General features: G+C 31.9%; 1 protein-coding gene across 32 annotated transcripts in view; it reads left to right on the forward strand.

The window, feature by feature from the left end:
* LOC145283648 (dematin-like) overlaps positions 1-16,327 on the forward strand; it is a 402,389-nt gene that overhangs the window by 269,808 nt on the left and 116,254 nt on the right. For all 32 annotated transcript variants that reach the window (XM_080132618.1, XM_080132614.1, XM_080132621.1 and 29 more), the window contains one exon: positions 10,615-10,670. In XM_080132618.1, coding sequence (XP_079988744.1) covers positions 10,615-10,670 — 56 coding nt within the window. The remainder of the gene's footprint in view (positions 1-10,614; positions 10,671-16,327) is intronic.

Here is a 16,327-nt window from a genome sequence, read left to right on the forward strand (position 1 = left end):
ACTGTGCACTTATTGTCTCTGTAGACACATGGTGGTTCTTATCCATGAAATTCTTTATTTGGCCAACTAACTTTGGTGTTCTGACTTTCTTACACCTCTCATCCCTCCCTGCTTTCCTTGAATCTCTTGATGCTCGATTCATGCAAGATGGTCCAAAAGCAGTCTGGTGCATTCCATACGTTTCTGTTGCATTTTTCTAAGTTTAAAACAGAATGTTATCACATATCGTTCTTGTAAAATGTCCCCATGTCCAGAATGCATTTTTGAAATTTACCAGCTGTGTGACAATCAGGCTTTAGTAGGTTGTATTCCAATTCCTGCTATAGCTGTTCATTTGAACGTGAAATCATAAAAATTGGCGAGTCATCTCATAAGATGTATAGTAATAACATACTGAATTTTCAAGAGTCTACAACAATTTTAAATGCCTGTACAAAAAACAGTCTGGAACTTTATTGAAGGCACCATGTAGCTTTTTAAATCCCACTTTCCTGACCTTGTCACATCTTCCTGCAATGGAGGGGCTATAAACATTCAGTGAGCTCTTAACCACTGTCTCATTGCATCTCATTAAAAAAGAAATTGAACTTTTATAAGTTAAGTGATAAGCAGAATGTTCAAATTGTTTAACTTTTTAACATTTGTAAAAGCATTTTTATAACTGTACCCGTTTTTTACTTAAATTGCATCTCATTAAAACAAATATTTACACATTCTCGAATATTGGCATTGTGTTAATGTGTGTTGGTGTATTTCTAAATGGTATATTGATATTCATAAATCTCTTTATTAGAAAATCTCAAATAGCAACGAACTTAGAGCAACTTTTCAATCCTGCAACTCCCCATCATTCAACACCTTCTTTCCCATCACTAGCAATCATGTATTCTCACCTGAGATGCTCACGATGGTCACAGTCTGTCACACCTGCTAGCATATCTAATTAGTCATACTCTTTTTTGGTAAAACCTTAAAATAAATCTGTTAGTTGTGTTGGTGTAATATATTTCCGGTTGAAATTGGTTTACATTACTTTTTTTTTTTTTTTTTTTTTGAAAGCTGTTAGTAGCTATGTTAAACAACACATTCTCCCTTCTAGTCACACCCAATTAGGGCTTTTGCATGAATGGAATTTAAAAAAAAAAATAAAAAAAAAATAAACTAAGACTAATAATCATGTGTTTCTAATGTTGTTATTGTCAGTATGACTGTTTACGGATAAATGAATATCAAACATATCTCCTAACCTATGGTACTGACGATCGTTCTGTGGTCGCAAAATGTGGCCAATAAGAGCAGTTTACAGCTACATGACAATAAGGATGAGCTTGTATTGATCATACTCACATAATCTTCTATCTCTAAAGTAGATTGTGGTGTTGACAAAGGATAAAACTCAACAAAATTGAAGATATACCAAGTGCTTATGTGCGCAATACTGCTTATGTGCGCAATACTGCTGTATGGTTGCAAGACCAAGCCGCCTATACAAAGATCTTCACTCACTTGAGGTTTTTAATGTATACTACCTTCAGCATACCAGATGCGCCCATCTCTCTTACCAAATCAAAAACAGCGTCGTCCATGCAAGATGCAACACCATCTCAAAGGAAACTTTGCTGGTTTGTTCATATTTTTAATATTCCAAGGAAGAATTTATCTGAAAGTCCCATTGGCACCCACTGGCTGGAAGAAACACAGAGGTGGCTAACTAATAGGAACAGTGAGGACAGACATGAAGCTGTTGGCTGGTTCCTACGTTTTTAGTGTTTGATGCTGGAACCAGGAATGTCCGAAGTTGCTAAGAACTTTGCTGCCAATTGGGGTGTGTATGTGTATGTGGGGGGGGGGGCGATGCAAGGTATGTTAAACTCATTTGAAATAGGCTCAATCCATTCCAGGTAAATGCCATTGCACTTACTACAGATATAACTACTACAATATTATCATTTAACGCTTAAAAGTACAAGGGGCGTTCCAAAGGTAATGCTCCTATTTTTTTTTCCGCTCAAATAGTTCAGAAAGGATTCCAAATTGCATTGTTATGATGACTGAGCTTATGCATTCATGACCTGAAAGCTTCATCTCGAGCTGTTACAGATATTGATGGTGTGAAACTCTGAGAAAACAACCCTCATCATGGATTAGTGTCAAAAATAGAAATGCATCATTGAATGTCTGGCAAAAGTGCATTGAGAATGGTGATAACTATGTAGAAAAATAAATTCTGGAGCACAAAAGGTTGCTCATTTTAATGGTACTAGCTCTTCAATTTCTTGAGTTTAAAAATATAGGAGGCTTTACTTTTAGAACGATCCTCGTATGACAAAGCACACTCTCCGTACACGCATGCACATTCATCGCTTTACTTTTGGGACAACCCTTGTAAAAATAATTCATAGCACTCCTTTGAAGCCAACGCAACATATACTGGGTGAATGCAGTTACGTTTACAGAAGATATAGAACGGATAATCTTAGATACATCCATTCAATATACACATTTAATATTGAAAATGTTATCTCAAATTTACACTTGACAGACTTACCAGCTGACAGGGACTCTCGAAGAGATGCTTAGTGGCATCTGAAATAAAATGCTTTTCGTCAACCTTCAATAAAAATGCTATTTTAAACAGAGACATGACAGGCAAATGACAGACGAAGTCTCATTACAGTGATGTGTGGACACATTTTAAATCTGACTAGGTCTGCAAAATATTTATCTTGGATGCATTTTGCTGAATATAATTGTTTATTTTTTCCTGAGAGTTTTTGTATTTTTCCTGTAGCAATAGTTTTGTTGCCTTTCATTTTTTGTTAATGTTTATTGGATTAAACTCGAAATGTTAAAGTTCCTTTGCTTTATTAGGAAAGTAATGAGATACCATCATCACATTCCTTTTCTCTCTTTCCTTCCTCCTTTATTTCCTCCTCTCTTATGTCTCTTTTGAAAAGTTCAGTGTCTAATGAAATTACTATCATCCATTTCATTGGACTGATTATTGTAATGAAGCTTATAGCATAAAAATGAATGCAATTGGTTTGCAAATTGTACAAATGTCCATTTTTTTTTTTTTTTTCAGTAAAGGCCAACTGTTTAAACTTATTAAAGGAAAGACTCCTTGCATATCTATCTTCTTCTTCTATCTATCTATATCTATCTATCTATATATCTATAAAAACAGAGATGTGTGTGCCACAGACGATTTCTGATTGGTTAATCCAATAATCACATCTCCTAAAAAACAATGGTTTCTACGCTCTTACCTTTACCATAAAATATTATGGCTTTATTTATTGTCCATCTTGGAAGGGTTTAATTTTTTAATAACTTGTTATTCACAAATTAAAAAAATACGAAACTAAACTACACGAAATCAAACGCTCCGACAAACTTAATAGTAGTACTAGCAAGCACACGCGCACACACGCACACACACACGTTCACTACCGTCACGTTGTTATGGCAACCAAACAATGTTTACAAAATGTCTACGCACGTTCGTAGACATTTTGTAAACATTGTTTTTAAAAAATAATACTTCTATTATGTTTTAAACGACTGTAATAGTTTATTTTGGAAGTATATTTCATAAAGAAAATTGACAACCCACTTTAAAAACAGAAATTACGAGTTTTATATATTTTATTCGCAGTTTTTTGTTGACTCTTCTGGCGGCCATGTTGTAAGCCCTAACGGTATTTTTGGAGATTACCCAAATAAATGTTATCAAAGGCAAGATAAGTTACTTTTCCACCAAACTGGATATATTTTTCGTGTTTTTATTCAATGTAGCATATTTATTCAGCTCGAAAAACGGGTTTGTATTACTGTACACATAAATTCGAAAAAGTTGTCAAAAACCAAATATATAACAAATACATGTTATCAAAGGCAAGATAAGTTACTTTTCTACCAAACTGGATATATTTTTCGTGTTTTTATTCAATGTAACATGTTTATTCAGCTCGAAAACCATACGGTGTTTACCGATGTATTGGAAAATTCAAGATGGCGCCTCACTCCCTCTTTAACACGGTAAGTTTGGGAAAAGGTGTTATAAATAAAAAACTAGAAAAAATACTATTAAAAACCCGCCGAATATATGTCAACCTATGTCACGGTAACATATTGAGCGAGTTTTTAACAGTATTTTATTCAGTTTTTTATTTATAACACCTTTTCCCAAACTTACCGTGTTCAAGAGGGACTAAGACGCCATCTTGAATTTTCCAATACATCGGTAAACACTGTATGGTTTTCGAGCTGAATAAACATGTTACATTGAATAAATATACGAAAAATATATCCAGTTTGGTAGAAAAGTAACTTATCTTGCCTTTGATAACATTTATTTGTTATATATTTGTTTTTGGCAACTTTTTCGAATCTATGTGTACAGTAATACAAACCCATTAAAAATATTGTTTTTGATTTTGAAAAAATATTGTGGTTCATTTGTATTTAAAAATATTGTGGTTCATTTTGATTAAAAAAAAATCATTTTGATTAAAAAAATTGTTTAATTTTAATATTTGTTTATTGTCTTAACTCATATCAAATGTTTTGCTTGTGTTCTGCTTCAAATATTCATATTCTTACATGCATAATTTTCATTTAATTTTAATAAATAAACTTCAATTTTACTACAAATCAAATCGTGTTCCTTCACTTTTTAAAATGTAATTTATAAGTAATTAAAGAACGCATTCTAATCTTTAAAATCTATAATACAACGAAATATTTAATTGCTTATAATACTTAAACAAACAACTTGTGTTTTTTTTATTATTTTTTTATTATTAATATTAGATGAGTTTCAGTATAAATCATCGTGTTCTTTATTTCAATCCAATTTGGAAGTTTTGTAAATGTATATGATGTTTATAATGACCTATGATTGCGTATTTATATACATTATTTTCCCTATCCTTCTGTTCATCGTACATTTTTTACTCCCAAACTTAAACATGGTGGGTGCATAGAATTCATTTACCGATACAAAAGAAATGATAAGTAAATAAATCCATAAATAAATATTATAAATGGTTTATTTTAATACTTGCCAGGATGCGGAGGAAAATGAATGAAGGGGGAGGGGAATGAAATAAAAACATTTTGGAAACAGATTAAGTTTGAAAGAATTGCTTTGCACAGAAAGAAATTAATGAAAAACGAATAAAATTAAATTTCTTTTCCTTCTTGATTTCTTTTAGTTTTTTATGAAAAAGGAAGTCAAAATTAAGACTATAAAAAACAATTTTTATTAAGAGCGAACCTCAGTCGTCAGGTCTGTAAAAAAAACGTGGAATAATCAAGAAATGTTTTCTAATACATTTTTTTTTTTTACTTATGTGTTCATTTGTCTCTTTGAAGTTCGTTTGTTTAATATATCGGTTTGCAATATCACTTTGTCATTCTGTCAGACTCAAATTTTAAATCTACATATCTATAAAAGTGAAAGTGTGTGTGTCTGTGTACATTTCCCTACGAAATAACTCTGTCAATTTTTAGTCTACAGACTCGAAATTATACAGGGTACTGAGATTTGGAAAAATCTATGTGATCGGTTTTTAGCCAGAAATTTGGCGATTAAGGGGTCAAAGTTCAACGATTTGAGCTTTGAGAACTCTAGCAAACTTCTCCGACAATTTTGGGTCTACACCCTTGAAATTTTAGATATAGGTTCCGTGGACATGGATCTAACTTAATAACTTGATTTGAGGCCAAAAAAATAAATTTTCAGGGGTCATAATAGGGGTCAAAGTTTAAAAAATTACCCCTTTTTTTTGCTCAGCATACACCTCCAAACACCCGGGCAACGCCGGGCACCCATGCTAGTATGGCATAAAAAGGAAAATTTATAAGACAAGTGTTATTGAAAAGCACGAAATTCTTGCATCACACACACACACACACACACACACACACACACACACACACATATATAATTAAAAACATAATTTCTACAACACAATATGCCTGAGGATGATGGAAGTATTCTATCGAAAGCGCTCGCTTATGGATCCAACTTAAACAATTTTGAAAAAAAAACACACACAAAAAAAAAACCTATTCTGAGATTGAAGAAGATAAAAAAGAAGATAGTAAAACAGAAGAGTTCCGTGCTTTTTTCAATAATACTTGTCTGAATGCTAATGCCTAAATATACAAAATTTATAAGATATTATAAAATTAGCTTTACACACACACACACACACACACACACACAATTTGATTAATAAGAGAGCAGTTTATGACAAATATGTTAACTTGAATCTATGTTGTAATCTGCAGGGGCGAGCCCTTGGAAAGGAACTCTATTCATGGAAATTCCATAAAGTGATAGACACATGGGGGAAGAATGGAATGATTATTTTCTACTGAAGTTGAAGTAGCAAGACAGTTCATTCGACAAATAATTCCAACATAGAATTAAATTTGAATTATTCAGACTGCTGTTCTTATCTTGAGTGTTAATCATACAACGTTTCAGCCGACATAACCTCCGACCTTTTTCAGGTGTATCGTGTTGAACTCGTGAATTTGCATAGAATTTCGAATAGAACTTTTTATTTAATAAATGTGGTTAGCATGCTCTGATTCTGTCAGCTATAACTGGATACAAATCTTAAGTAATTCGCAATTGTATTTGTCATATCACACTGAGGGTTGAACCTTCGACCTCCAGAAGAGTAATTTTAGAACTGAATTTTAACTAGTACTTTCTGTTCTGCTATGGCTCCTTGTGGACAATTCTAGTATGAATACATGATATGGAATTAAATTCTTATTTGATTATTCAATATTGACTTAGACTTTTTTATACAATTAGCCTCACTGCTGTGTAGATCAATAAATATTAATAGTTTAAAACAATTTTTACTGTAAATCTGTGTAAATTCTAGTCATCATCATCATCATCATCATCATGTTCGGTTTTAAGTTTGTTGGTATGTGTTTGATGGCTTTTAGAAATTCTTCCAAACTAACCTATCTATAACCAGGTCTTTATTGATCTCTCTTTCTCTCAGGTTCATTTTTATCACTTTCTCTCCTATTTTATTTAGCCTTCTACTGTGAATTGGACCTGTTACTTTAACTGTTCTACATCTAAATTCAAGTCCTCTCATCCATTCTTTTATCATAGGCATACCATTTAAGTGTCCTGTTTTGCACACCTCTCACTATACTGTCCAGATTTAATCTTCCTCTGAGATTATCAAATTTAAGCCTGTCTTTAAAACTCGCATTACATGTCCATTGTTTCATTTTTATATCATTTCTCTCCATGCAGCATGTATCCTCAACCCTCACTTGCTAGAATAAGTGCAGACCTATAACAGAGTTGTCATTTGGCCTGTTTTGCATTCAATAATTTAAGATATTAAGTTATTTTCTTCTGTCTGTACGCAGTACTTGGCGAATATGAGCTGGTATCTGTTGTTTAATCTTTCTATTTATTCTTTGAGAAGCGCGACCTATGATCTTCAAATCACACTGGCACGTAACTTGAGATATTAATGGACTTCTTTCATTGGTAGGTAAACAATTCTAATGAATGAATGGTAGAATTCTTTTAGTGCTAAATACTATACATGCGTTAGTATTGTATGACGACTTTTGATTTGGTTACTAAACCACAAAAGTAGATTGACTTTGTTAAATATTTTCTGTTGCTATCTTTATGCGATTGGAGAAGTGCTTTTATTTTTATCAGTCAGTAAATCTTTCAGCAACATCTAACTCGAAATTTACCTCATGAAAGGTTATTTGGTTTGGTTGTTGTATTTTTATTTATTTATTTATTTTTGTGTGTGTGTGTGTGTGTGTGTGTGTGCGTGAGAGAGAGAGAGAGGTATATCACCTCCTTTTGGTGTTATTTAATGCTGAATCTAGTAATTTTCCAAAACTTATGCTTCAAATTTTTTTTTATATCATCAAATATTTATTAATGAAAAGAAGGAGATTGACTTCGTTTTATATTTTTCGTTTTACTAATAGTTTGGTTGTGCTGTTTTATGGTATATCAACCCTTTTCGGTTAATTTAATGCCAAATCCAGTAATTTTGGAAAAAAGTTTTTGTTCAAGTTCTTTATATCTTCAAATATACCGCTATTGCATCTCTGTCTATTTTATAAGTACTTTAATGTAATGTACTCAATGAACTCATAGCACTTGTGCCCCATTGACATACATACCTCTTGACTAACCTGATAAGCAACAAAATTCCACCCTTTCACTGTTGAGGTCCCTAGAAAACCTTCTGCTCTAAATAGTCTCTATCCTCAAACTGCTAGACATTGAAATTCCCCTCCCTGTTTCCTGCTTCCCTGACTGTACTAACCTGCAGAAGTTTAAATGTAATGAGAACAGACATCTTGCTGCTCAACTCCCCTCAGTTTCCTGTTAGACACAATCACCAAATAGTAGCCCTTACGCTCCAAATGTCAATATGCCTTGTTTGGGGATGAAAAAGGGTAATAAAAAAAAAATTAATTATTCATAGAGTTTGTTTTGATTGTTTTTTGTGGTGTATCAACCTTTTTTCAGGTTATTTAATGCCAAATTCATTAATTTTGGAAAAGGTTTTGTTTCAAGTTCTTTATATATTCAAGTATTTACTTATAGTGTTTGGTTTAATTGTTTTGTAGAATAAAATTGTTGTTTTTGTTCTTGACTTTGCAGAACATGATTGAGATGTGCAAAGGGAAAGGAAAAAAAAACAATAAGATCAATGTTTGGTGCATCCCCCTCCCCCAATTTTTGGTGAGGAAGTTGATATTTTTAGACAACATGATCTGGTAGCACAAAATAAATATTACCACTTCAGACTGAAGTGAACATGGAAGCAATGATAACCAAGAAACAACTTCACATCCCCCAAATGGGGCCACACTATTGGATGTTTTTTAAGGTCATAACCAAGATTCAAAGGTACCTTATGAGTGGTGGGGGTGGGGTGGGTAAAAATAATCTTATTTTAAAGAAAAAAAAATGTCTTCTATACTAGTGTTGGGACAGTGAATCAGAAATCGTAAAACTCAGAACTTTATGGGATATTGGAATCAGAAAAATTTGTCCAATGTTAAAAACGATTCTTTTGATTGTTTATTTATTTATTTTTTTGTTCATTTTTATTTATAACTTAATTTTCTATTGCTGTCGCTAATGAAAAAATGATCAATACTTATTGATTGTAAACTACTATTAATTAAATTATAAATTAAAATCTATGTATCACCCCCATAAATGTATTTATACATTTGCGAAGATATATGCATATATTGTGTGTGTATGGGATATAATCTGAAAAATAATTTTTTTTTTTTAATTTTAAAAGAATAGGAATCATTAATTGTATCAGAATCGAGGAAGGGGGATATTGGAATCTTCGCATTACTATTCTATACATAATTCTGGTAAAGCCGGTTCTTGAGTATGTCATCCAAACAAAAGAATCTGTACCTTCAAATAGGTCATCATTTTTGTGACCACAGTCGAGATGATGGCATTCAGTAAACTCCATCTTTTCATATGGCTGTTAATGTATGCACACGGCACCACTGCACACATTGGAAAGCAGGAGGACTGACCTGATCTTTCACCTACATACAGCGTCCTGGTAGTCTCAAATGGTCACTCATCTAGTACTGGCCAGACTTCGCATTGCTTAACTTTGGTGATCTGATGAGAACCGGTGTGCCAATGTATTTGTGCTGTATATACTAGATCTTACACACATCAGAAGTATGTTCAACATTTGGAAACCAGATTGATGACGGGACTCTCCACTCTTACCTACAAAAAATGGCTTCAAGACTAAAGCTGTTTTCACTTGAACAACAAGACTAAAGCTGTTTTCACATACAACATCATCAACAGGAATTTAAGTCTATCTTCCAAAGATTTTTTCACTCCAACAATAAGTCGTGGTTTTTGTGAACACAGAAGATGTACCATCATTGCTTTTGTTTGGACATAAAAAGGCTACATTCTTTGTCAATGTTTCCACTCAGTGGAACAACCTGCCAAAAGAGATTGTGACGATGCCTGCCATGTCCAGGTTTAAAATGTTTATAGATGTAAATATTCTCTTTTCACATGGTTTCTTGCACTTGTTATTTTTTGCCAATAGATTTGCTTTAATTAAGGAATTCTGGACCTCAGTATTAACTACAAATTATGAAGAAGTAAAGTATGAGTACTGTTTAATCTATATGATAAAATAATTTTTCTTTTTTTTTTATCATTCGAAACCCATCTGTAATTCTGGCTAAGATATATGATGACAGTTTAATTAACTAGTTTAGTCACCAAAATTATTATTAGTTTACATTTTACTATTATCGACACCAAACTTTTTTGTTTTGTTTTTTTTAATCAGTAATTGATATATGTATATATTCTGGAATATTTAAGTAAGGCAAGTAATTAAACTCAAGCAATTTAATATTTGGAAATCAGGCAATGATAGCTACTTTGAGTCAGGTATAATTTTTAATCTATTTCCATCCAGTAAAAATAATCAGAATTATAAGTTTGTATTAATTTAGAATAAACTTAAATGCCTAATAATTTATTTTAATTGGTTTATTTTTGTTTTACAGGTCCTAACTCTACAACTGATCATAGTGATGATGAGCATTTTGCCTCAGACAGACAGGTAAATATTTATTTCTACCTTATTATTTTGCAAGCCTTTATTCGTTGTTGTGTACGTGTGAGAGTTATCTACCTTCTCAACACTCTTCACCATCCTTTCATGTTTTCATTTACTAATTAGCTGGAATTAACCATGAAAATGGCATGGATATTGCAAACAGTGACCCAGTGAGAAGTTAATGAATCTGCTTTCAATATTTTATAAAATTACATTTATCATTAACATGGTTATCTGACGTTGCCACAAATAAATAAGAACCTCAGTGTCCTGCTCTCATCCCCAATTACCTTTATTACCATTTTTAATGCTTATAAATTTTAATTACTGTGTTAAAAAAACTACTCGCACCTGATAGTATCATGTATCTCTATGAAGCTGTCATTCGCCCAGGCATGGTGTATTGTTGCCATATCTGGGTTGGTGTATCTACCGCTAGTCTCTCTCTCTCGCTCTCGACAGGATCCAAAACAAAGAGTTTCTACTCTAGCAGGTCCCGCACTGTGAATGAAACTCCAACTCTTGTCCCAACGATACAATGTTGCATCTGTTTTACAAGTACTTGAATGAAATAGGCTCTGATGAATTCATAGCACTTATACCGCTCAACGTAAATACCCCCAACTAACTTAATAAGCAGCAGCATTCCATCCTTTCACTGTAGAAATCCATAGAAGTTTCAAAACTTTCTACTTTAATAGTTTTTTCCCTCAAACTGATTGACTTTGAAATTCCCTGACTATATTGCAGAAATTTAAATGTAATGCAAACAAACATGTTGCTGCTCAACTCCCTACGTAGTGCTCCTATAGACATGCCCCCACATAATAGCCCCATATGACCAGGTGGCATATCTTGTTTAAGGTGAATAAGAACTTAAAAAATACAAAATTAGTTCATGGAAATAACTTTCAAACTATGAAATTATTTCTCTTTATTTTTTTTTTCTTTTAATAAAAGAATTTTTTTTTTTTTTTTTTTTACTCTATAGTCATTAATTTGATTCCTGGTGACCTACAAGCAAATGAATATTAGAGTATTATTGTTACTATAACTTGTTTGAGGTCATAATGAATCCGGATATGTAAGGTTTATAAGTGTATCTTTAGGAGTTTCAGAGTTTTAATCGGACAGACAGAAAAACCGAAAAGACAACTTTCTTTTTTTTATAATAAAAATTATCAATTATGTAAATATCTAATAGATTTAATGTAATATATCTTATATATAAAATCAGGATTTTAAAAGTTAGACGTCAGTAGCATTTAAGCTGACAAATCTGACTTTGATTTTGATAAACCAATTTTCATTTGTTATGAGCATACAGTCATTTTTCTGTAGAATAACGTAATTTGCTACACATTATTAAAAAAAAAAAAAATACTTAATTCATTCCAACAGTGTATTAACATAGGGTCATTCTCAAACAATCACATTCAAAGAAAACTCAGTTAAGGAGTATAACTTTTATTAAAAGAATAAGTTATTCACTTTTGCTATTAGTGTTCTGTACTTGCTTTTCTTATAGACATATTTACAAAACATATTTCGAAACTAATAAATCCAGGGCAACGTCAGGTCGTACTGCTAATTTTTTAAAATAAGATTCATGCACAAGATTGCTGTTTATATGAATTAAAATAAAACAAAGTAGATATGAAAGTAATATTGTGAAATTATTTATCAAACCTTTTTTTTTTAATTATGATAAACAATAATCTATGGCGGTCATTTCAAAAGTAAAGCCTCCTATTTTTTACTAAAAATCTAAAACATTGGAGAACTATGAAGACGGAAGTAGTACTATTAAAACAAGCCCCAGAATTTATTTTCTTACATAGTCCCCACAATTTTTAATGCCAGCCTTTTTTGATGCCTCGGTTATAAAAGTCCAGAGCACGCTTTGTCACTTACATCTCTATCGCCACTTTGAATTCAATGAACCCATCTCCTAACTGTGCTGGCATCAATTGTATCAGCTTTGTAAACATTCAACAGGCATCAATGAATGTTAATTGGTTCAATTTTTTTTCTGCATGGAGCAATTCAATGATGCATCTCTGCTTCTGACGCACGTCCATGACAACGGTTGCTTTCACACAATCAATATCTGCAACAGTGAGATGAATCTTTCAGATCATGAATGCATAAGTTGTCATCATAACAATGCAATTTGCAATCACCTCTGATCCATTTGGATGGAATAAAAAAAAAAAAATGAGAATCATAACTTTTGGAACCTCCCTTGTATATAATAAGCGTTAGTTGTAAATTATCTTTGTACTCTAAAATCTCCTTCAGTATGAACACTTAAAATAAAGTGACTATTGTCATATATTTCTAAAAACTTACTGATATGATTATATTCTGATGTACAATAAGCCGGTTTGCAATATTCATGTCCCGTTCAAAAATAACGGTTTACCCACTCAAAGCCCTTCCGATTTAAATGAAAAACAAACCTAGAGAAACCTTACCGATTGTTATTAAAATGTAATCATGTCTGCCCTTATCTATAACAAATTGTGTGGTGAAATTGACAAGCCAGCTTTCTTTGAGTTTTCATGGTTAAAAACTATGTACATGAGATTTTGGGAATGTTGCAAATGAAGATGAGTTTAATGTGGAAGGCTGGATAATTAGAGGTGAGATTGGGTCAAAAGTCGTGGGATGAGGGATGGCATTCATCATCCCATGATGATACAATAGATGGAAGAAAAGAGAGAATAGTGTTTATATTGTCTGATCATAAATTGGTCAACCTTATTTTGTATTGTTTGGAAAGCAACTTCATTGAATTAGCATTAAAAGCTAAGGGAATTATTTGTGTATCACTTTTACGAATGACATTTGTCAGTAAGAAGTCATTTTAATAGATGACATTTTAGATAGTGTTGTTTTCAGACATTCTTGCACGTCCACATTAGATGTTTTTTTTTATTTTTAGTCTGATTTTATATGAAGTCTTCATCTGATCTTTTATTGTCTTATTCTAGCCTTGAATTAAGTTTTAGTCTAGTCTTAGAGTAGCCTTTAATTAAATTTTAATCTTAGTCTGGTCTTTTATTAAATCGTCATCTGGTTTTACATTGAAGTATTTTTTAGTCTTACATTTAAATCTTCCATAGGGACCTCCTAAATTAATCGTAGTCACCAGTTTATATGTTTATAAAAAAAAACTGTGTACAACTGAGTTCAATTGTTTTCATTTTGTGTTTTTTAAATCTTCCAAAAATGAAGTTATTTCAAAGAAAAATAAGCTTGAAGAGAAGAGGGATTCTATGGTTTGCTTGCAAGATCTTTGTTGTCATCTTACATTTAAGTCTTTATCTCTCCTTACAACAGAATTTTCCTAAAGTATTTACATAGTTTAAAAACTGATTTGAACAGCCAGATCTTGTTTATAATTTGGAGGCATGAATAGTGTATTTTAATGAACATAAGAACAATGTCTCTTATTTAAATATTAAAAGAAATTAAACTTTTGTATTATTCAATAGACATTTGAGATATATAATCTAATAGCGTAAAGTTGGCATCCAAAACCATCAAAACACAAAGAAATGTTTGTTCAAAGCAAAAGAAAAAAAAGAAAAAAAATGCTTTTCAATGGTAACTCTCTATTGGCTTTGCAAACATAGAGGTGCGCTACAATTTAAACCAATATCTATGAGCAAATTAAATGTTTCTTTTAAACCCAATATTACAAATTTGATTATAATGAAAATTGCAACAAATATTCTTTAAAATTGTTCTGGTAAATTTGCATAAAATGGAATGGAAAATAGAAAAACTGGTTTAATAGGGGGGGGGGGGTTATAAAGCTTTTTTTTTTTTTTTTTTCATAGTACTTTCAAGTTAAATTCAGTTTTTACAATATTTTTCTTTATTAAATTGTTAGATAATTTGCTAGAATAACTTTTTTAAATTTAGTAATCAAGTAAAAAAAATGAAAATTTTACGTGATTAAATAAATCCAAATAAGAACAATAATTTTGTTTTAATTTCATTATGTTTATTTTGTAATAATTTATATCAGTTTGAATAACGTTAAACACTTAAATAAAAAAAAATAAAAAAAACTTTACTAATGACCGTTTTAGTAAAAGAAAAAACAAGTTCACTGATGTCGGCTCGCTGCTACAAATTCGGAATAGGGGCACGTGAACGAAAGTAGAAACCAAGTAGACGTCTGCTACAGGAGATCCCAAAAATGCTTGCTTTATGCTTTAAAAACTCCATTCTTCCATCAAATTGTTAAATTTTAAAATGCATCCATTTAAAAAAAAAAGTACACTTATCTGATACTAGCTTGGCATGAATCAAAATGTACTGTGTTGTCTTCAGTCAGAAGAAAACTCTAACCATGGGCAATTTTTACTTTTGTTATAATTTAGTGTCCCCTTTTAGGTAGTTGGATTTCCCCCACATTAAACTGGCCTTGTGTCACATAAAGACAGTAAATAGGAAAAGATAAAGAGAAGATTAAATTTGAACCATTTTTTTTATCAGTTTTATATCAGTGAAGCCAAGCTGGCTTGAAAATATGTTTTCATCCACACAATTTGAATTTAACTTCCATCATTATTGGATTAAATGAAATATTATATAGTTTGTTTGTCAGCTTTATTTATTTGTTGATTGTTGTGTGTATGACATCTTGCACTTGTTCAAATAAATTAATTTTCATTTTACTTCAGTTATCTCTCCGTAATCAAGAGACCCCATTTTGGGGGCTAAGACTTGATTTCTACATGAGATACACAGGTATCCGTGTGTTCAATCAAAATTCTCCTTCACCTTTCAAATGTTGAGTTAGTAAAGAAATGAAAAACACTAATTTTCCTCTCCCCCCAATTTGTCAATTAACTATGTAATAGTTGACAAATTGTGGAGAGAAAAATTTGTCACTTAATTATGTTATAATCTATAATTCATCTGGTTTTATGGAGTATTGTTACTTAAGGTGACATGTATCATTCCTTAGCTGTGGTGAGGGGATCATATTTGGATTTCAAATACAATCATACTTTGGGGTGATTGCACCAACTAAAAAAAAAAAGAGTGCTCTTTATATGCCAAAAGAGCATTTTTAGCTAGTTGGCGCAATTACCCCAGACTTGATGCAATTACCCCAAAGTACGGCATGTTATTTGGAATATTTGGTCAGGGTTTACTTGTAGAGTGAAATATCTTCATGCCAGTTTGTCCTGACAAAACTCCTGTATAGAGAAGACACAGATATTTGAAGATGGTGTCTAGTAGGCATTCAAATTTTCTTTGTTTTATATATATTTATATATGTATATATGTATGTACAATAACTCTATGGCCCAGTCTTGAGTATGCCATCCTAACAACAAATTCTTAACTTCAAAGAAATAGTGTACAGTGGAGAATGTGCAGGGACCTAATTCTGGCATACATCATGTTCAATATGAATTTGAATCTACCCTTCAAGGAATTCTTAATCTCTTAATCCTAGTTATGGTTTCTGCTGGCGCCCACAGAATATATGTATCATCATAATTTTCCTGTCAATAGAGGAAAGACAACATTCTCTGAATGTAATTCTGCTCCACGGAGCAGCCTGCCAGAGGAGGTTGTTACAATGTTTGTCATATTCAAATTTAAAATGGCCTTGAATTAACATTGACCGT

Source organism: Euprymna scolopes, chromosome 8 (genome assembly GCF_053919585.1).
Source record: "Euprymna scolopes isolate OS-2025 chromosome 8, ASM5391958v1, whole genome shotgun sequence".
In the NCBI taxonomy this organism is placed as follows: Eukaryota; Metazoa; Mollusca; class Cephalopoda; order Sepiida; family Sepiolidae; genus Euprymna; species Euprymna scolopes.